Source organism: Suricata suricatta, chromosome 14 (genome assembly GCF_006229205.1).
Source record: "Suricata suricatta isolate VVHF042 chromosome 14, meerkat_22Aug2017_6uvM2_HiC, whole genome shotgun sequence".
NCBI lineage: Eukaryota > Metazoa > Chordata > Mammalia > Carnivora > Herpestidae > Suricata > Suricata suricatta.
This window is the reverse complement of record NC_043713.1, coordinates 26070213-26093291: the sequence shown is the minus strand read 5'-3', so window position 1 is coordinate 26093291 and position 23079 is coordinate 26070213. Positions and strand designations below refer to the sequence as shown.

At 42.1% G+C, this 23079-nt stretch overlaps 2 protein-coding genes across 3 annotated transcripts in view; both read right to left on the bottom strand.

Annotated features, from left to right (window-relative positions):
- The window catches only part of HDHD2 (haloacid dehalogenase like hydrolase domain containing 2), a 34022-nt gene extending 33410 nt beyond the window's left edge, over positions 1 to 612 (bottom strand). Inside the window, exon 1 of one of the 2 annotated variants that reach the window (XM_029922152.1) lies at positions 484 to 612. The gene's annotated coding sequence lies outside the window, so the exon portion shown is untranslated. The other variant, XM_029922153.1, reaches the window with a different exon arrangement.
- Positions 613 to 4539: 3927 nt separating this feature from the next.
- Positions 4540 to 18739, bottom strand: IER3IP1 (immediate early response 3 interacting protein 1). Its single transcript, XM_029922154.1, has 3 exons — positions 18540 to 18739; positions 8523 to 8624; positions 4540 to 7331 (listed from the first exon to the last, which is right to left on the bottom strand). The coding sequence occupies exons 1-3, from the start codon at positions 18628 to 18630 to the stop codon at positions 7276 to 7278; spliced, it is 249 nt and encodes an 82-aa protein (XP_029778014.1). The 5' UTR covers positions 18631 to 18739; the 3' UTR covers positions 4540 to 7275.
- Between the last annotated feature and the right edge of the window lie 4340 nt (positions 18740 to 23079).

Genomic DNA, 23079 nt, shown 5'->3' with positions numbered 1-23079 from the left:
GATACACATGTGTGAATTAACTCATGAGTCCCCGTCACTAACTGGAAGGATTCCAAGAACAAAGGTCTATTAGCACTAACAACTGCGATTCCCTCCATCTCCTGGGTGGAAAAGCGCCTCGAGACTGGCCACCCAGTGCAAACTCCAAGACCCGGTCAAACTGACCCGGAGGGGCGCCAGCTTTGAAACACAGTCCAGGGGCACGTTCTGAAGAATGACTACCACACCAAACTCGCGATGTGCCCCAGGACGACTGGCTGCACCCACGCCCCGGCTTAAGTGCCAGGAACAGCGCTGTGCGCAAGCGTGGTGCCGCCCCGACCCGGAGGGGTGGGGCCGTTCTCACCGAGCGCAGGCGCGGGTTGGTCCGCGGCCCAGGAGGGGGTGGTCTAGGGACGCAGCCGGTGTGTCCCCGAGCCCTCTCATAAAGAAATGCAGCCTCCGCATGGGCGGGTAGTCGCTCGTCCCACAGCGGCTCCTCACCCCTGCTCCGCACGCCGTCCTCGCCAAAGGCCACGCTACCAGGAAAGTCAGCACAGCCCCGCCGTCCGCAGCGTCCTCGAGACCAGCCCAGGGTGCCAGGGAAGCGGCCGCTGGGCACCGGAAGCTGGGCCGAGGGCCGCACCGGAAGTCCCTCCTCTCCCCATCCAACTCCGCCCCATCCGCCAGCACCTCCTAACTGTTTAGGATGCCTTCTGAGGCCTGTAGTCCTGCCCCTTCAACACCTTCCAGCAGGAAAAGTTGTTCTTCAGACCCGCTCTCTCAAGCGCGCGGCCAGCTAGCCCCAGATGCCAAGACGGGAAACAAAAACCTGTGCCTTTGCTCAGCAGTTGTGTCCTACAGCACCATTGGTGAACCAAGTTATTGAGTACCTTTCTTTGCTGCCACCCTACCTCGCTCCACTACTTCTTGCCCATTCTCGAGGGATATCTGAAGTCATCTTCTTGATAACTTTCCTTGAAATACCTGGTCTCAGAAGTTATTTACTGCTTTGCTACTTGCATAGCATCTGGCACTTGTAGCTGTCTATAACCACTTTAGGCAGCAAGGCTTCTCTTTTCTTGCATCCACTATTCCAAAACCTAAGCTTGTCAACTCTCCCATCCTGCCTCTCATTAGAGAGCTACCTCAGGCCTTGCCTATCGTCCCTAGGGGAGCAATACCTTGTCATACACGGAACCATCTCCCTCACTGTTCCCCTCTCAGGCACATGTTGGGAGGCTCTACTTTGGTCCTCATTGCTGCCTTTGATTCAAATTAAACTCCTTCAGTGCAGTCGATCATCCTATGCAATCTCTATGAAAAGGACTAAATGAAAGACTTTTTGGAGCAGTCTGACATAATAGGACATACTCTGGTACCCCTTGACTGAGGACCCATGCTGCCGGAGCCCATCCAGCATCTCCTCTGTCCAGTGTTGCAGTCAGCCATATTGTGGGCTAGAAACGCTTTGTTTTGGAAAGTGTTTTCCTCCCCACTGGGCCTGGGAGTTGTTTTTGTCTTATTCATATTTGTTAAATCTATTTTCTATGTGAGAGCATACTTGAAGGAAAAGAAATTTCCTAGTTCACCCTTGAGAACTAAGAGCCGCAACCAGATTAAAACAGCACTGAAGGATTTTAAGCAAGTGGGTAATATTAAGACTTGAATTTTCTTGTTGATACTATCCATAGCAATCTACATATTCAATGCAATCCCTACTAATATAACACTAACATTCTCCATAGAGCTAGAACAAACAATCCTAAAATTTGTATGGAACCAGAAAAAAACCCTGAATAGTCAAAGCAATCCTGAAAAAGAAAACCAAAGCTGGAGGCATCACAATTTCAGACTTCAAGCTGTATTACAAAGCTCTAATCATCAAGACAGTATGGTACTAGCACAAAAACAGACACATAGATTAATGGAACATAATGGAGAACCCAGAAATGGACAAATGTGGGCCAACTAATCTTTGACAAAGCAGGAAAGAATATCCAATGCAAAAAAAGACAGTCTCTTCAGCAAACAGTGTTGGAAAAACTGGACAGTGACATGCAGAAGGATGAACCTGGCCCACTTTCTCACACCATACACAAAAATACATTCAAAATGGATGAAAGACCTAAACGTAAGACAGGAAACCATCAAAATCCTAGAGGAGAAAACATACAACTTCTCTGACCTTGGCTGCAGCAACTTCTTACTTGACATATTTTTGGAGGTAAGGGAAACAAAAGCAAAAATGAATTTTTGGGACCTCATCAAGATAAAAAGCTTCTGCACAGCAAAGTAAACAATCAGCAAAACTAAAAGGCAGCCAATGGAATGGGAGATGTTATTTGCAAATGACACATCAAAGGGTATCCAAAATCTATAAAGAACTTATCAAACTCAGGGCACCTGGGTGGCTCAGTTGGTTAAACATCCGATTTCAGCTCACGTCTCACAGGTTGTGAGTTTGAGCCTTGCTCTGTGCTCACAGCTCAGAGCCTGGAGCCTGCTTCAGAATCTGTATCTCCCTCTCTCTCTGCCCATATGCACACACACACGCATACTCTCCCTTTCACAAAAATAAACATAAAAATAAAGAACTTATCAAACTCAACACCCAAAAACCAAACAATACAGTGAAGAAATGGACAAAAGACATGAATTGACACTTTTCCAAAGAAGATATCCAGATGGCTAACACACATGAAAAAATGTTCAACATCACTCATCACCAGTGAAATACAAATCAAAACCACAATACCACCTCCCACCTGTCAGAATGGCTAAAATTAACAATTCAGACAACAGATGTTGGCGAGGATGCAGAGAAAAAGGAACACATTTGCACTGCTGGTGGGAATGCAAAACTGGTACAGCCACTCTGGATAATCGTATGGAGGTTCCTCAAAATTTCAAAATTGAACTACCCTATGACCCAGCAATTGCACTACTAGGTATTTATCCAAAGAATACAGGAGTGCTGATTCGAAGGGGCACACGCACCCCAATGTTTACAGCAGCACTACTGACAATAGTCAGAGTATGGAAAGAGCCCAGATGTCCATTGACTGATGAATGGTTAAGAGGATGTGGTATATATACACAATGGAATATTACTTGGTGACCAAAAAGAGTAAAATCTTGCCATTTGCAACAATGTGGATGGAACTAGAGTATATTATGCTAAGGAAAATAAGTCAGAGAAAGACAAATGTATGACTTTACTCATGTGGAATTTGAGATACTAAACAGATGAACATAAGGGAAGGAAAGCAAAAATAATATAAAAACAGGGAGACAACCCACAAGACTCTTAAATACAGAGAATACACGGTTGCTGGCAGGTGTTGGATGGAGGGATGGGCTAAACAGGTAAGGGGGACTTGTTGGGATGAGCACTGGGTGTTATATGTAAGAGATGAATCACTAAATTCTATTCCTGAAAAAAAATTTAACCCTGGTCTTTAGCAAACCAAAATATTGTGCTAACATTATCTTAGTATTGGAAACTAATTTTTTAAAACTCTGAATTATGAAAAATATTCTTACTCATGAGCAAGTATCATGAATTATGAAATAACATGATAATCTGAACCAATTTTCCTAATATTTTCTTATATACACTTATGAAATCATTTCCTAAAGATTAGTTAACAAAATTATTGCCTATTATGTAATAAATGTGTTCAAGATAAATACCTTGAACACATTAAAACTTTTACCTAGTTTTACCGCAGGGCATGCGGGGGGTGATTACTTCATTTTTCTAAATGCTTACTCTGGCTGCAGTACAGATGGACGGGAAAGGGGCCAGACATATGTAAGACCAGGTAAGAAACTACTGCAGGGCCACAAAAGCGGTGCTTAAACTAAAATGGTGGGGGGGGGGGAACAAAGCAGACACATTCAAGAGATCTTTAGGAGGTAAAATAGAAATTGTTGATGGCTTAAAATGGCAAGGGAGAGGAAGGCTTCAAGATAATTACGTTTCAGGCTGGGGCAATTCAATACAAATAATGGGGTCATTCACTAGAGTGTGGAATTGAACAGGACTAATGGCTTCCTTCTCAAAATGCTCATATACTTTTGCTTGACAAAGGGCAAGAGGAGTAAAGAAAGGATGGGATCTCTAAACAGACGGTAACTACACTTACGGAGGTGAGCACTGCATAATGTACAGAACCATCAAATCACTAAGTTGTACACCTGAAAGTAGTAACACTGTATGTCAACTATACTTCAATAATGAAAAACCATTTTCTAAATTATTGACAAAAAAGAAAAAGTGAGGGACTGAATTTGGAAAAGAAAAAGAGGGTGCAAAAGCCCAACAGGGGAGTGAAGAAGGCAGTGACAGAATGGAAACAAAAACAGAGGATTCCAAAACTCACCTTGATCAATACCCTTGGATACTGACTACTAGATGTCCCAGGTCCTTGCACACAATGTTTTCACAATGACTGGCATCTAATGACCAATCCAGGGCCAAGGAAAATGTTAGCAAAAAATAATTCCATGTTACTTAGTATCAAAATTTTATTATCGTTAATAACTTCGAAACTGTGAGGCACTCAGAAAGTGGTTTATTTCACCGAAAACATTGACTTCAGGATAACATCTCTTTGGCTGAGGTACATCTAGAGTCAAAGTTAGGGACCTGGAAAAGGCATACATATATACATCACCCAGAGCAGACTTCTGTTCTGAAATAGTTATTGACCAACTTTGCAGATGAAGCAACTAAAAACAACAGAGGTGTTAGGAAATTTGTCTTGTGATAAAAGGTTTTACTTGGCATATCAGAAATATCCTGCTTCCCATTCTTTTCACTATTCAAATATATATTGCTTTCTCTCGTCATTTCATAAGTACATATACACTGAAGTGACAGCATACACCTACAGACCACAGATCACGTTGCCTACTCTATCTAAAATGGGGATTTTTTTTCAAAAAAGGTACTTTTAAACCAACATTTTGATAACTTAAAAGAGTTTTGTGGACGTGCTTCAGGAAGGATGACAACAGTAGGGCGGAGGCGGAACAGTGGCTTTTGGGCCCTAACCCTGCGTCAGCTGGAAACTGCTCTCATTTGTTTTAGATAGTGGAACATTATGGTTTTCTCCCTTTTGGCATCTGGTTCTACCATTAACAAAATTTGAAACCCACTGTACGGACGGCTTAGGATATGAATTTGGTTAACATCTAAATACTTGAACCAAAATCCTTCATGATGGGTCAGAGGTGTACAGACACAGGGAATACATAAGGACCATAAACATGGATATTCGGAGTCTCAAATGATCACGAATGGCTAATACTGAGAATGGCTAAGGGAGAAGTTGTGGGCAGGCAAGTAGACACTGAAGTTACTGTCAAACTAAATGAGATACTATGGTTACTGCATCACAGCTGCTCTGGGGAAATCAGGTCTAACCCGTGAATGCTTCCAGCCCTGCCTCAAGGACACTGAAGCCAGAACTGTGTTAAGTGGCCTTCAGAGATGATGTGCTTCACTTTCCTCAGAACCACTTTGCTACCAAATCCTCTGATCCTGCCCTGCAGTGACTGCTCTCCGACAGCCTGTGACCTCAGGCAGTGCCCTGTCACTAAATGAGCATGAAGTTGTGCTGTAAAGTTTTCCATGAAAAATGGCATTAGGCCAAGGTCTCTTTTTTCATTCCTTTAAAAATTCTGTATAGCCTGGGAGTGCTCTCAATTAACTGCATCTTTTGAATCTGTTCAGTGGCTTAAACTTGGGCTCCGGCATCAAATCTTCATAAGGCCAAAAGACCAGTCTCTAAATGCCAAATATGTTGAGTTACTTACATGAGCCAGATAATCAACTAAGAATCCCAGGTACATCTCTGTGGTTCAGCTGCAAGCCTGTGGCCCAAAGATCATCTAATTCAGGCCTGGCCAACAGGCATTCAATACCTGCTCCAAAGTTCTAGAAGTAACTTAGGTCATGGAATAAAACTTGCTCATGAGTCTCTTTGATGCAATCAGCAATTCAGTTAATTCACTGAAGAAAAAAAGTGACTGTGATATTTACTTTCATTAAGTCTATGCTCATGATTTTACAGCAAAGCAAGTAAAAAACAAGTATCATACATGAAATGAGATTCAGTTAACACTAACAGGTAAGGTATAAAAAACAAACGCTTGACTTGGAAATTTAACTTTATTTACAAATGTTCTCCTATAAACAAAGATGGCATTCTGTCCCTTTAAACTATCATAACTAAGAATTTCCTGAAAAACCATTTACATAGTTTTAATCTTCCTGCATAAAACTGTATTATGGGATGAGCAAATATGGGATGGTCTAAGACATAACAACAAAACAAAAAACTTATCTAGCATGAATCTGTATTGACAGGCAGAATAAAGAATTATACCCCTTAATGTGCTACTCCAAAAAATGGAAACATGATAATTTGGGGGAGAGGCAAATACTTCCCAATAGTCTTACATAGTATAGTTTAACTGTGATCATTCAGGATTGCTCTTGCTGCCTGATATTTATGCAGATTTTAAAAAATAAGTCATTACTGAAAAAAGGGCATAGACTTTTTTACACAGATTTTCCTACCAATAGAAATCTGTAGATAGTGGTCTGTTCTCATCATTCAGGCCAATTAATAAAATAACAAATGCATGAAAAGAACTTAAAAACACAATCATCATTTGACTATCTGACTTACAAAATTAGAATTCTCCCTGAAATCAGAGAGTATTGCTCAATAGTTCTATAAATTTGATTCTGTTACAGCCATGATGATATACAGACAAAATAAAGAGTTCAAAGTAAAATTATTCAAATTACCTGCTAATTATCATTTCGTCTGTAGTAATCACTTTTTAAAAATTCTTTACATTTTATGTAGGAAGATAATCACTTTCCCATCATAGCCAAGTCATAAGGAACTGCAGAACATTGAAAAAAAATTTATCCCTGAGAAGTGAGAGAGAAAAATCTCTATAAACATATAAGTGACAGTCCTGTACCCTTTTACCAATCTTTACCATACCATGAACTTCTATTAGCAGTTAGCAATCAAATGCATTCCAATCCTGGATAGTTACCGCCTCTGATGACCTAATTTTTTATAATGAAATTATAAATGCAACATTTGTAAAAAAATCAGATAAATAGGGACTCTGGTTTTATTGTCAGGTTTACATTTTTGTCAAGTGCAAGGACGACCAGCTTAGACACGGATATTCCAATAATGACCGAAGTAGTAACTTCTGCTGGCATCTCTTCTTCTGAGTCTCCATTTCCCCCACTGTTCTTCATCCAAATAATAAAAGTAATACAATTGCAACTGAGTTTATTATTATCAATGGCACTGCAAAGAAAACAAAAGTTTATTACTATAAAGAAAACAGCAGGAAAAAACTAATAGTTACTAGCATCCAGGAAGATGAAAATATCTACCAATGTCATTCATAATCATGTTGCAAATAGTTGAAATGAAAGAACATGCAACTGGATCACAAGATCCAAAACTTATTTTAGGGAGGGCTTGTGTAACTGGGGTAAGGGTCACCTGGTGCAACCGGAACAATACGAATTAGGTGTGAACGGCGCTGGTGCAATGCTGGGACACAGAAGCACAGCGGGCCCAGGCAGCACGCCCATACAGCTGTGACGCTTGACATTACAAATAAAGAGCACGGGGAGCGTGGGTGGCTCAGTCGGTTAAGCATCCAACTCTTGATTTCAGTTTGGGTCATGATCTCACAGGTTGTGAAATCGAGCCTCACCCTGAGCGGCGCTCCATGCTGGGTAGAGCTGGGTGTGGAGCCTGCATGAGAATCTCTCCCTCTCCTTCGACCCCTCCCCTGCTCGCTCGCTCGCTCTCTCTCTCTCAAACAAACAACAACAAAAGCAAATAAAGAGCAAAGAATACTCCAGTTTCACCACTAAATTTCTTTTCCTGTTTCATTTATTTAATTAATCTCTACATCCCCCATGGGTGTCACACCAGGTGTCACACCTCTGAGCCAGCCCGGTACCCTGTTTCACCACTAAATTGAGAATGAACTTATTTACCATTCTATCCAAAGTTGTGATCAAAACAGCTAACAAAGAAAGAGGGAGAGAGAGGCCCTAATTTTAATGGTTTTAAATAAAAAGCTTGAACCCTTCTTTGTTCAGTTGCACTAAAACAATTTGCAATAGAATGGCAGATACGGGACTTTTGTTTTTCCCTCAAAAGCCTTCTGTGACTCCAGATGACTTTCCGACTTGAAGCAACAGAATTCCCAAAAGGCGAGAACACTGCCTTCAGGCCTGAGAACAGGTTTCAGGTCAAGAGAACAGATTCTGCCACTCAGTTTGCATCAAGTGGTTTAGACAGAAGTAAAGGCAAACTAAGAAAAAAAAAACAGTTGCTTCTGAACAGTAAAGCCAGGCTAACGAGAAGAAAACTCGCCACAAAAACAGTTCGTGATGATGTTCACACTCAGAAGCTTTGCTACTTAAACCAACACCACAAAATTATAACTTTAGAGTGTTTCACTTAGTTTTTTCTTACCTCTCATCACAGTTCTTACAGATCGAATAAGGTTCGTTAGCTGAGATTTAATTCCTGGCTCCTCTCCGAATCCACCAATTCCCTGGTCTGCTCCCCAGCCAACTGCATGATATAAAAGTGATTAGGTGTGTTAAAACTTATTATGCACTCACCTTGTGCCCTCATTACTCATCTTCCAAAAAACCAGCTTGAGTCTTTGTTAAAGACATAAAGTATAAAGTCATCTGCCTTAAAAGTCACACAGTACTGACTAAATATTGTAGAGTATGTTTTTTACCTTTTGATAGCAGCAACAATCTTATTTCATTTCCACTTTGATCTTGTAAAGTACTATGTTATACAGTTTATATATTTATAAGGTCTAAATTATTCCATGGCATTTAATTCAGTGAAAATGATTGTTGTGACATTGTGACTGGTTTTTTCCCTCAAAATTTTTTTAAAATATTTATTTATTTTTGAGACAGAGAAAGAGAACAGAAGCAGGGGATGGGAGAGGGAGGGGGAGACACAGAATCTGAAGCAGGCTCCAGGCTCTGAGCTGTCAGCACAGAGCCTGACGCGGGGCTCAAACGCACGAGCTGTGAGATCATGATCTGAGCCGAAGTTGGATGCTTAACTGACTAAGCCACCAAGGTGCCCCTTTGTTCCTTTTTTAAACAAAACATTTTTCAGGTCAGAACTGAAAAGCAAGGAATACTGTTCAACTCAATAATTAATTAGCTCAATTCAGAATTTCTAAGATCCAACACAATTATCAGCATGAAAATGTAGCACCAGCTACATTACCTGTGGAAATGTTAAGGGACACCGACCTGGTGGCGGTTGCCTTAGCGTTCCTGTGAGCTGTGCTCCATCCCACCAGCAGGGGCCTGTCTTTCCCCTTCGGTCACTCTCCTCATTTCTCAATTCTGAGCTGAGGAAATGAGCCCGTTACCCCCACTTATTCTCCATAAATCAGTCTTTTACCTTCTTCTGTATCATTTTCCTAATATTATAAAACGATTTTTTTCATTTGCCTGATAGTTCTTTCTTTATTATCCTACATTCTTCTGAAGACCTACAAGTCCACATTTCTGCAAGCTGTCCTCCTCTTGTCCACATTTCAGGTCCACTTTTCACTTCTTACATTATTTTGTATCTTCTATGACTACAGGGCTTAATTCCTGACAGGCTGGCCCTTGATCTTAAAGATGGTCTTTATTTTATACACCAAAGAACCAAGTCTTACGTAACAAGACTGTAGCTCATTTAATCAACTTTTATTTGGTTGAAATAAAGGTTAAAAAATGATTGCTTACTTTTTCGGGTCACATCAACACTGAGATATGTTGTAGGAAAAACTAATTTAAAACTCAAGTTCAAGGGGCGCCTGGGTGGCTCAGTCAGTTAAGCGTCTGACTTCAGCTCAGGTCATGATCTCACAGTTCATGGGTTTGAGCCCCGAGTCCGGCTCTGTGCTGACAGCTAGCTCAGAGCCTGGAGCCTGCTTCGGATTCTGTGTCTCCTTACTCGCTCTGCCCTTCCCCAGCTCGCTCTGTCTCTGTCTCTCAAAATAAGGACATGAAAAAAATTTTTTAACTCAAGTTCACAACAGAGCTGATATGCTCTGACCAGCCCTCTCCCTTCAGGGCCTAGCCTGGGTTGTGCTGACGGCCTTCCCAGCCTGCACGGGGGTCGCTCTTTGTAGGGCTCCCACAGTCACAAACACCATCACAGTGGTTAGCAGACTCTACTCTCTCTCACAAGACTCTTTCAACAGACGTCTCCGTAACCTAGCTGTCTTAACCCTGTGAGTCTTCTCCCTTAAAGGGTCAGATCTTTCTACCTCACTATCATGTGATGATTCCCAATGCCTATCGAATAAAGTTCAAACCCCTTAAACTGACACTCTTGCCCTACATCCCACCACTAGGCTCCACACTCCACGTGTTCCTCGTCACTCTCAGTGCCTGCTCATGGTGGTCCATGCTGAACACAGCTTCAGAATTTACGTCTGACTTCGGTGTCACGGCCTTTCTGACATCCCTCTCACAACAAACCTTCTTTCTCTTTGCTCCCCAAATAGCCCACTAATAGCAGTGGCTCTTTTCTCCATCTTTGTTAGTTGTTTTTAAGTGTCTCTCATTAGACTACGTAAAACCCTGGAAGACGGGGACTAAGTTTATACTTTCTTCACCTTCCACTCTCCTGCACCCGCAACCCACAGCAAGTACTTCGTAAACATTTGTAGAACAGAAGTGAATTCTAGTAGACTGAATTAATATGGGACAAGATGAAATTAGGTAAATTCTAGGACTATACACTAAGACTTCCAGAAAAGTCTATTTCTTAATTTTTACAACACAGCAAATTATAATGTGAACAAACCATTCCAACATAGCGCTAGAGGAGGGGGCAAATCCTCCAACATTAAATGTATACATCTAGCCAAGCTAAAAATAATTTTAGAAAATATACCTGCATCTTGCCTGGGCAACATTACCCTCCCACTTCCGGATGTGCCCTCTCCAGCAAGCAAATATACTTATGCTGCTTTCCCAGCATTTGCTTTTAATGTATTACGAATTTGACTACAATGTCTTCCCTAGTAACTGTCTCACTCTCCAGCAGCCGCCACTGAATGGCAACGCTCTTTTTGTAACTGAAGTTCAGACTGTGGCACCAGCGTTCACCTTACACTGTGGCAGAATGATTTCCTATTAGACCCTGCAGACACACAGAATGACCACCCCCCAGCAGTGGTGTCAGTGTCCCACCTACATAACTGCTTCAGGAAATTTCTCTGGGAAAGCAGCATGGACGTACAGAAGCCTCTGTGACAGCTCTGCACAATGAAAGAGCAGTGTGCTTCTGGTTCAGCACGAAGGGGTCTGGGAGGAAAAAGTTAACCCTGACCCTCCTGGGGTCCCTGGCTACATCTGAAAATTAAACTGACCTGTACCTGGGAACCTTCAAAGAAGGTTTCAGTCACTTTGAAGAAGTGACTAGAGCAGGAAACTTTTCTGAGACGAAGAAACAATACATTTGTAAAGAACTGATAAGACAAAGGAGTTTGAGCTGAGAGTGGGGGTAATAAATGGTGGGAAAGTATCAAGGTCTGTTGATACAGCCTTCGTCTCTGGTGACAAGGATGTCTCCCTTCCTCCCGGTACAGGGAGGGTACCTTTCACACGGGAGACGAAGTTCCCACTTTGAGAAAAGAAGGCAAGGCGGGAGCAGACGGGGAGAGTGACCTCCCTGCGCCTGCCACTCCCTCAGATTCCTTCAGCTTGGGATACTCAGAATTGCCAAGGTGTCATATTTGGGGGTAGCATGTCCTGAACCTTGAACCTTATCAATGGATACACACTTTTATCTTAGCTTTCACCTGAAACCCTACTAGAAATGACAATAAAGAATACAGACAAACAAGAGAGAAGTTTCCAGGTAAGAGAAGTCCATCAAAATTTGAACAATAAACGAAGAAGAGTAACTGACTCTAGGAGAACACTGGACACCTAAACCCTGCAGGAGGCGCGCAGTAAAACAGAGGTGAATGGTGCTGAGACTGAGACCCCGGGAAGCTGAGGGAAACCTGGAAGCGTCGGTGTGGACAAGAGGAGTGAGAAAGAGGAGGACTCACCGAAACTCTACAGAGGAGCAGTGCTGCCCCTGCCCTTCTGGCTCCTTCCCTCCTTCTCGGACTGACCTGACGGAAGAGCGCGCCACTCACCCCATCAAAGACCAGAGGTTTACTCTCAGCAGGGAACCACAGAAGCTCCGGAGTGGGGGGATCCAGTGTGAGCGGAGGGAATGAAAACTGCACACGAGAGTGTCAGACTCTTACCCATTTCCCCTGCTCATTCCTAATCATCTAACACTTACGTTCTACAGGCAGGAAGTTAGAAAATTACTTTGGGAATTGATCAGCTGCCCGGGAAGAAGACTTCAGATACTGGCACCTGGAGGTGGGGTGGGGGTTCTCAATAAAACAGACAACTTCAGGCACCAGGGAGGCCAACCAGTTAACAAGCCTTGACCAAACCCATGGCTCCCAATGGGCCTCTCTTGGCTTCACACTTAAAAATCAACTGTTAAAAAGAAACAATCCTTAACATGGAAAGAGAACAAAAACAGAAAAAGAGATTCTGAGGACGAAACAATGCAAAAGTAGAAGAAAGTGTTTTTACTATTTATGTATTCACTTATTAAAATGACTGGTTTAATTACTGTAAAGTAATCTCTATGCTCAACATGGGGCTCAAACTCACAACCTCACGACCAAGAGTCACGGGCTCTACTGACTAAGCCAGCCAGGCCCCCAGGACACATTTTTAAAAATGAACATCTATAGAGAGTAAAGCTATTGGACCTATGAAACAAGAACGGGATGCCATAAAAAGGAACATTAAGGAATCCAGATGGAGCTCTTGTTCTTGTTATTTAGCATAAGACGTTCAAGAGGCTGACAGACTAAGTTGAGAAAATCTATTAAACAAGGCTAATGAAAAGAGTATATGCCTGTCAAAATAACTGGAGTTTCAGAGAGAAGAACAACCAGACAGGAAGAAATGATTAAAGAAATATTAAGAGGTAAGATTATAGAACTGAAGGACATAAGCTTTTCTTTAGGCCAAAAGGGCCCAATCAGAGAACAGCCCAAAGGGTGGTGGGGGGAAAGGCACACACCTCACATCATTGCACAATCTCAGATCTCTGAAGATAAAGGGAACACCTTAAAGGCTTTCAGGGAGACAACTCAGGTTCGACAAAGAATCAGGAAACAGAATGGCATCAGACTTCTTAACATCAATAATGGAAATTAGAAAATTAAGTGAAACAATGTCTTAAAAAAAAAAACTCTGAAGAAAAATTAGTTCCAGTCTAGGTTCCTATAACCAAACCACGAAAAAAAAAAAGAAAAAAAACTAGAAGAATGACATCATTGTTTCTTTATTGTTCAGCTGTGAGCAATATTCAGGGATAGTAATGTAAATATGGAATCCCAATATCACCGATAATTGGTTGGAAATGGGAGAGACGGGGAGGGGACATGTGTGTGTACTTGCACTCACACAAGAACCAATGTGCTGCTGATGGTATAATTATACTAAAAACTCTTCGACAGTGCTAAGTCAGGGACTCGAAACTTGGAAGAGTTGAAAATAATTGCTTTTAAGAAATGAAGCTCAGGTTGAGGAGAGATGGGGCAGGAGGAGGCTTCTATCTATCAAAACACATGTTCAGATAAAAGATCTGTGCTACCTCTGGAGAGAAGAAGAAATAAAGACAAAGTTCTAGGAGGCAAAGTATTAACATTTTGGGGCCATTCCAACAGTTTTGTAGCAGCGATTTTCATTTAGGGGCAAAAAGCCACATCATCTGCAAAAATTCTGGAAAAGACACTGCTGAACTTCACTTCTGGAAAATTTAAATGCAGGTCTGCAGTAAGGTCTGGGCATCATATTCTCCTTCAAGATCGTTTTAGCAACTCTGAGTCCATTTCTTTTAGAAGCAACATTTCAGTTTCTGTAAAAAGCCAACTGGAATTTTGATAGATATTGCATTAAATCTGTACGTCAATAATATTAAGTATTAATATTAAGTATTAAGTATTGTCATCTTTTTTTAAGTTTATTTATTTTGAGAGAGTGAGCGAGCAGGGGAGGGGCAGAGAAAGAAAGAGAGAGAGAATCACAAGCTCTCTCTCGCAAAATAAATAAACTTAAATAAAAAAATGAGGAGGATTTGAACATTTTTCCAAAGACATAAAAATGGCCAACAAGCATATGAAAAGGTGCTTAGCATCACTTATCATCAGATAAATGCAAATCCACACCACAATGAGATATCATTTCACACCTGTCAGAATGGCCATTATCACAAAAGCCAAGAGATAGGGACGCCCTGGTGGCTCAGTTGGTTAATTGTCTGACTCTTGACCTCAGTTCAGATCATGATTTCATGGTTCATGGGTTCAGGCCCCCATCAGTCTCCGCACTAACCACACAGAACCTACTTGGGATTCTGTCTCTCCCTTTCTCTGCCCCTCCCCTGCTCACTCAGGTGCTCTTTCGCTCTCTCAAAATAAAAAACCAAAACAAACAAAAACCACCTAAACTGTAGATGCAAGGGGGCGGGGGAGCCAAGAGATAATAAACGCTGGCAAGGATGTGGAAAAAGGGAACTGTTGTGCATGGTTGATAGAAATATAAATAGGTACAGCCACTATGAAGAACAGTATGGAGGTTCCTCAAAAAATTAAAACTAGAACTACCACATGCTCCAGCAATCCCACTTCTGAGTATTTATCCAAGAGGTGAAATCACTATCTTGATGTCTCTGCACCCTCATGTTCACTGCCACATTATTCACAATAGCCACGAAACCTAGGTGCCCAGTGACAGATGAATGGAAAAAGGAATTGTGGTGTATATACAAGATGGAGTAATATTCAGCCATAAAGGAGAGAAGGCTGCCATTTTTGACGTGAGTAAATCTTGACAGTATTACAGCAAGTGAAGTAAGACAAAGACAAATACTGTATTATTTCACTTATAAGTGGGAATCTAAAAACAGCAACTTCATAGAAAGAGAGTAATGGTGGTTGTCAGGGGTTGAAATGGGAAGTTGCTGGTCCCGAGGTTATGAGATGAGTAAGTTCCAGGGATCTAATGTGCAGCATGGGGACCATGGTCAACAACCTGCACAGTACACCTGAAAGCTGCACTGAGAGTGAATTGTGCGTGTTCTCACCACCACAACCACAACAAGAAACTGTGATTCTGTGAGGTGAAGAACGCTAACTGTGGTAAGCACTTGACACTGTACCTGTGCATCAAGTGATCATCGTACACTTTCAACTAAGACAGGCACACCTTGTTTCATTGCTTCCCTTTTTTTCACTTCCCTGATATGTGTTTTTTTTACAAATTAGAGGTCTGTGGCAATCCTGTGTCAAGCAAGTCTAACGTTGCCATTTTCCCAACAGTTCACTCTGTGTCTCTGGAGGGGTCACATTTTGGTAATTCTCGCAGCATTTCAAACTTTTCATTATTATCACATTTGTTATGGTGATCTCCATTTTATCACTTTCCATTCACTTGTTCACACATTCCAATCTGGATTTTATCCACAGTTACAACCACTTGTGTAAAATCACCAATGACTTCTATTACCCTGAACATTCAGGACACTTCTCCATCCTTATCTTGGTGCCCAGAACATTCCACTGTGGTACTACCTCTCCTCCTTCAAACGCTCCTTGGCTTCTATAAAACCCACTGCCTAGATATTCCCACCTCTCTTGTTTTGCTCACTCATCAACTTCCCCTGTCAGTTCTTCCATCTCTACCTAAACATTAAATACTGAGGGAGATTCTGCGACTGTCCTGTCACCAATTCTCTTTGTAATCCATTCCTTCCCTGAGAAATTCCATCTCTGCGTGGCCTCACTCATCATCCGTGGGCGATCAACTCCAATGCAATCTCTACTGTGGCTCGTGCTTGAGTTCTGAGAAGAACTAAGTTAGAACTTAACAACAGACTGTTCCACATCTCCACTTGCCCCTCTCACAGAAATCTCAAACTCACCATGTCCCAAATGTATTTCATCATCTTTCCACCTTCTTACCCACCATTGCTGCCCTCATTTTCCCCCCAGTACTCTCTAACTTGGTAAAGGTACTATGTTTCACTCAGTTGCTTAAGTCAGAAAACCAAGAGATCTCTGACTCTTTTTCTTCTCTCCCTCATACCCAGTGTCCAAACAGTAAATTCGGCTGTTTCTACTTTTAAAATATCTTCTGATTTGTATTAGTCCCCAGGGCTACCAAAACAAAGTGCCACCAACTGGATGGCTTAACACAACAGAAATTTATTTTCTCACAGTTCTGCGGACCAGAAGTCCAAAATCAAGGTGTTAGCAGGGCTGGTACCTTTTGGGGCCTCTGAGGAATGCTCTCATCTGTGCCTCTCGCAGCTTCTGGTAGTGACCGGCAATCCCGGGCATTCTTCGGTGTCTAGCTACATCACTGTAATCCCTGCTCTGTTGTCATTTGGCCTTCAGTCCCTGAATGTATCTCTCTCCTTACATGGACACCTCGTTGGATCTAGGATCATCCTCAACCAGTGTGACCTTCTCGATTACACCTGCAAAGACCCTGTTTCCAAATAATGTCATCTTCACAGGTACCAAGAGTTAGGACTTCAATGTATCTTTTGGGGGAGAAAAATTCAGTACCCCATCTTTTCTACTTTTCTGGATAGTATACTATTGAGGAGACGGACTTTTGAGTCAGAAGGCCTAAGGTGAATTCTAGCTCCGCCACTTTCTAGCTGTGTGATCATAGAAAAGTTTCTTCCTCTTTTGTACTTTAGGTTTCCCAACTATAAAGTGGAGATGAAAATAGCACCGATCTCACAGGGCTGGTGTAAGAGTTACACAGTTAATATATGTAAAGCACTTGATACAGACACTGGTACAGGTGTTCAGTGTTGGTTATTATTATCACACCCACTCAACTGATGTGATACCCACCGTTTCTACTTGCCCTGTTGAAATGGCGCTTCCCAAATCCACTATTCTACCCTTTCGGTCTGTTCTCCACACTGCAGTGAGAAGGGTCTTGCAAATAACACAAATCTGGTCATGTCACTACTCTGTGTAAGACCTTGCTGTCACCTGCCCCAGTTTGCACACCCAGTTTTACTCCTCACCCTCCCAACTACTCCCAACCTTTCACCTTCACTTAATTAATGTTTACTCAATTATCGATTTTGAGTTAGACACTTTCTCCAGGAAGCTTTCAAAAATTCACAAGTTAGCATTTCCTTGCACTTCTCTTACATAATATTCTGCATACTTGGCATTACTACTTGTTCATTTTTTAATTTAAATGAACTTCCAGGGGTGCCTGGGTGGCTCAGTTGGTTAAGCGTCCACTTCAGCTCAGGTCATGATCTCACATTCCTGGGTTGGAGCCCAGCGTCGGGTTCTGTGCTGACAGCTAGCTCAGAGCCTGGAGCCTGCTTCGGATTCTGTGTCTCCCTCTCTCTCTGCCCCTCCCTGCTCATGCTCTGTCTCTCTGTCTCAAAAATAAATAAAACATTAAAAAAAATAAATGAACTTCCATCAGAAGGGCTGGGTGACTTCTGTAAACTCAGTTCCTAATTAGATGGGCCCGGCACATAATTTGTGCTCAATAAATCTGAAGGAATAAATGAACCGATTTTGCTCATCGGTTTCAGTTTTTAGTGATTCACACAGACATATTTGGTGCGCTTGCAAACAAATGGTGGTATACTTTGTGTATCTGGTGTATTTGTGCAGACAAATGATGTACATTACGACTATCCGGTCTTAATTTAGCCTCATACGGCAAAAAGTGGCCTGCCCGGAATGGCGTGGAAACCGCTGTATGTGCGGTACCAGCGGACATAATTTTATCTTCATCTTGTTTCTAGCCTGACACACTGTAGGCATCCAGTACGCTGTGCTGAATAAACTTTTCTAGGGACGTGAGTAGCTGGATGTCCTTATAATCCGAACACTGCCCCTTCCCTTCTATCCTCAGGCCAGGGACCCTATGGTCCTCAATCACTTCATTCTTCTAATTATCCACACTCCAAAATGAGCCACGCCCCTCCCTCTGTACCTAAAAACTCAGAAGACCCCGGGTTTCTGACCATTAGAAACACTCACAGACGAGTGCATTAAATTACTAGCCAAAACAAACCGCAGCCAGGGGCGTCCCTGGGTCTTCTCAGTATCCCTGCCCATCCCGACCCCAAGGGTCCGGCACACAAGGGGGCATCTATCTGTTAACAATCTTCACCCCGTGGTTGAGCTCAAACTCGGTGAGACGGAAGTGGCTCGGCTTCCTCCCTTCAAGGAAGAGCCCTTAGAGCCCTCGGCCTCCCGTCGGTCCCGGCCCGGACTGTCCCCTCCCGCGGCCCGACCCGGCATCGCTCCCCCCGGGGCACCGCCGCCGCCCGACCCCCCACCCCCAAGCCTCCGCCCGCGGCCTCACTCACTATTCTTCAGGAAGCGCTCTTCGTGCAGCACGGCGATAGCATTGACGCAGAGCAGGGCCGCCTGCAGCAGCGAGTATAACGTAAAGGCCATTGCTGCCCGGAGCCGCCCGAGGCCCAACCGATCTTTCCCCCGCCGCCGCAGGGGACGTGGCGCCGCCACGGCCGGCGCTCTCCTACGGGAGCCGGGCAGGCCCCAAACGCGCTTCCCGGAAGCTCCGCCCCCACCAGGTCTGGACCCGCCCCGCGCTCACGTCAACGAGGCAGGTCGGCTCCGCGGTCTAGACCTGTGACGTCCAGTGCTGTGGCCAGCCACGTGTGGCTGCTCTAAACTAGAAATGTGGCTGGTCGCGGTTGAGGTGCTGTAAAGTGTGAAAGACTGTACACACGGGATTTCAAAGACTTAGGACGAAAACAACGTAAAATCTTTCGTTAATTTTTAAATGTTGATTACGTGTTGAAATATTTTAAGTATATTAGGTAAATAAAGTGAATTGTTAACATTAACTTTTGCTCTTTACTTTTTTAATGTGGCCCATAATTGTATTTGATGCTCCCCAGAGCTGTTAATATTCCTGTTTTATAGATAAAGAAACGGAGGCTTTGGGAAATACGTTTTTTAAAAATTTAAAATAAAATGGTATGTACTAAAATTACTCCGGGAGAAACACTCTATCTTTGATCAAACTAGCCGGGCTCCTATAGGAGCCCTCTTCTCCACTAGGTCTCAACCTCAGCCTATAAAAACTAGAGCCCACACAAATGATTCCATCCACTCTCCTAGCCCCCCATTAGAGGTAACATAGTTACCAACAGCTCAAGGCCACATCCTTAGGATGACCCCAGCACCCCTTAAAGAAAGCTCAAGGCTGCTTAAAGTGTTTACTGTTTGTTCTAGCCAACCTGAAAATAGGCCCTTGACCACCCATAGATCATTTATTTTAAAAGGCCTAGGATTGTGAATCCTTCCTCTGTCCCTTTGAGATGTATATGTATTTCTTGTAATTCAGGAGTGTCTTTATGACCTGAAAGGCATTCCTTTAAAATGTAATCATCAGGAAGAATAGGGCCTCTATTTCCCAGTGTCAGCGGGAGGATAGAATCCTAACTTTGATAATTCCCAGCTAACAGTCCCAATTGTCCAGTCAACGTTTATCCTTATGTAATTTTTCCCATCTCTTGATTTTACAGAGCCCCTGTTTACCTCCGTTTCTTCTCTCTCATTCTCCCTTTAAATGCCCGGTCTCCTCTGTACAAATTAAAATTGAGTTCAGTTCACATTTGGCCCTCTTCCCTATTCTAACAGTATATTACTGATTAAAATCTATCTTTACCATTGTAACTGGTGTCTAGCTTTGTCTTTGACAGCAGCAGTAAGAGGCTGAGGCTGATCATGTTGAATTTCAGATATTGAGGCCAAGTATGCAAATTAATCACCTCCTGAATTTCTCATGGTCCCCTAAAATAGAAAATAGAAAAGCAGCACATTAGTCCCAGAAAGGACTTTGGAGGCCCATGCGCTGCTGCTGGAAGAGACGCTAGTCAAAAAAAAATTATTTAATTAAATAAAATTAAATTAAAAATTTTAAAAAATTAAAAAAGGAAAACAGGGGGCACCTGGGTGGCTCAGTCGGTTGAGTGTCCGGCTTCGGGTCAGGTCATGATCTCACGGTTCGTGGGTTCGAGCCCCTAGCTCAGAGCCTGGAGCCTTCTTCAGATTCTGTGTCTCCCTCTCTTTCTGACCCTCCCCTGCTCACGCTGTCTCTCTCTGTCTCTCAAAAATAAATAAAAAAACATTAAAAAAAAAGAATAATTAGTTAGTCTGCCAAGAAGAAATTAAGCTTAAATAGGCCAGTTAGTTAGTATCTATAGGAAAGAAGAAATGTATCATTTCCCACAGACACACATAAACACTATCTTTAAGATCAGCCCTAAATGCAAATCAGGTAGGGAAAGACATTGAGATAAAGGAAATAAAAGAAACAGAATACCAACAAATCCTCCAGTTTATGAAGGCCCTCAAAACTGGAGACTGGTGTTCCTGTAACTGACAGTGACCAATCCAGGATTTCTACCCTGGGCTGCGAGTGGGGAGACAGCACTCAGGGGGCCTTGCCTGGAAGCTTCGGTTCAGCAGTGAACCACAGTTTTTACTAGATTGTACACTTAATGAGGAGGGGGTAGTGGGGAATGCCTGGAGATTTGGGGGATAGATGTAGAGGATGTGGAGTAAAGCTTCTCACAGTTATCTCTGCATTACCCGCCCCTGGGTCGCAACTCACATGATCCAATTCTTTTATTTTCAAAAGAATCAGGTTAACCTCTCTGGGCCTCTGTTACTTCATCTATAAAATTAGGTGATTATGCTCTCTAAGGCTCCTTCAGCCCCCCAAATCTCTAGATCTTGCAAAAGCAGCTTAAAATATAAGATCGTATACAAGTACTGGTACCACATTATCTGATCCACTGCTTTTCAAAAATCCAGGCTTGTAGACTAAGCTGATAATAACAGATTATATTTTTTAAAAGAATTGTTCCTCTGATGTTCCTACTTCCAACATAATTTAAAGGCTTGGAATTAAAAAATATATATTTACCAAACAGTTGTCTCCGCTTAGAAAAAAAATCTGTCTCCAAATAAAGAAATGCATATTCTGCACCTTAGTAGCCTGTAAAGGAAAAAAACCCCAACTGGGTATGGCCTATTTAAAATTAGAGCGTGCTGTAGAGCATTGAGCTGCTGATGTCTGTGTGGTACACGTCCATGCGTTCATGTTAGACACTCTTATCAGGTAATGCTGTTGAGTAGTTTTCAATTTCAGATACAGATTTCTCCCTATCATTTGTGTCAAGTGTTGCTTGGTTTTTGTCTTCAGACCATTAGATGGCACACTTTGGCATCTTGGACCTTCTTGCCACAGATTTTCTCTGTCGCACTACAGAGTCAATGTTTTCATTCCTTTGACACAAATTGAAGGATGAATGCCTTAGTGAAGTTCCTTTAGGTAAGAGAAAGTACTGATTAAGATGACGTCTAGGATAACCTTTATATTTGGCCCCTGATTAGATGTGGGTGGCAAGGTAGTATTCAAACTTACCTTTTTAAAATTTATTTTTAATTTTTTTAATGTTTATTTTTGAAAGAGAAAGAGAGAGAGAGACAGTACGAGCAGGGGAGGGTCAGAGAGAGAGGGAGACATAGAATCTGAAGCAGGCTCCAGGCCCCGAGCTGTCAGCACAGAGCCTGATGTGGGGCTTGAGCCCACGAACCGTGAGATCATGACCTGAGCTGAAGCCCGATGCTTAACTGACTGAGCCACCCAGGTGCCCCAACCCTCTACAACTTATTCTCCCTAGAGAGTCCACATACTTCTTTCAAAGTTAAGTAAGGAAAGTAATTTACTTGTTGAGAGAACTGGGTCATTTGTTCTGTAAGACTCCCCACATTCTGGATTTTGCTGCTTGTATCCCCCATGGTCCTGGCTGACTTAACTATTATGCACAATACCAGAATCATCTATAACAAAATGAAAACATTTGCTGATTGAAGAAAATAGTGGCTACTTAAACTGACTAAAACTTTTCAGTGAAAAATATCAGGTATGTGCTAAAGAAAAAAGTTTGCAAGTCAGATCTTAGAATAAGTCTACAATAAATGTGTTGGCTGCTCTCTTTCCATTCCTATTTTTAAATCTCAGTGTTTCTATTCCTGTGTTCATTAAAAACTAGTTCATTAAGGTAAGGATTATGTGTGTTATTTATAAAAAATTTAGACTCACCTTGAAGAACGATAAATATGGATTATTCATTTTTAACATTTTTGTCCTAATATATTTTAATAGATATATCTATTTTATTGTGTTATGTCTGAGATATGAATCAATGGTGACTGAGGTATGTTTGCTTTTAATCCTGTTATTTACAATGGCAACCTTGAGTTTTAAGTGGGTTTATGGCAGCAGAATTCACCTAAATGGGTTCTATTTGAGGTAAGCATTGGACTAAAATAGGAAAATCCCACAAGAAGAGCCTCATTCATGTTTATGGATTCATACAAGCTATTCCTGGTACGAGACTCAAATGAAACCATTTGCAAGCTGAAAGCCAGTGCATTATGAAGTGTTTCTGGAAATAGGGCTCTTGGAAATGGAAAGTTTCTTTGAAAAATAAAAGCGAGTCACTGTATCTATTTTTAAAGAGAATTAATCCTGAATGGCTACGTATAGCTGACTAGTTTTATTTCAAAAAAAACCCAAAACCAAAAACAAAAAAACAACCTGAGTAACTAAAAGCAGAATTAAAAAACAACCTATAAAAACAAAAAAAAAAAACCTAAAGAAACTACTTACTCAAATGCATATCATTCTTTCACTCACTCATCCATCATTTACTCAAGGAGAAAATCCACTGAACTTCTAAGCCGTGACTTTGTGTTGTTCAAGGCATTGGGTGAAGCTCAGTAGGCTAACCACAAATAATAATCAAACATGCTCCTGCTTTGATGAAAATGACCCACTAGTAGGAAAACCAAGGCATAGACTGC

Excerpts from the sequence above, each read along its gene's own strand:
- IER3IP1 (XM_029922154.1), bottom strand. The coding sequence starts at position 18,630 with ATGGCCTTTACGTTATACTCGCTGCTGCAGGCGGCCCTGCTCTGCGTC. Across the intron at positions 8,625-18,539 it reads AGAGCGCTTCCTGAAGAATA|TTGGCTGGGGAGCAGACCAG; the intron begins GTGAGTGAGGCC and ends TATATCATGCAG. Across the intron at positions 7,332-8,522 it reads TGTAAGAACTGTGATGAGAG|TGCCATTGATAATAATAAAC; the intron begins GTAAGAAAAAAC and ends TTTTCTTTGCAG.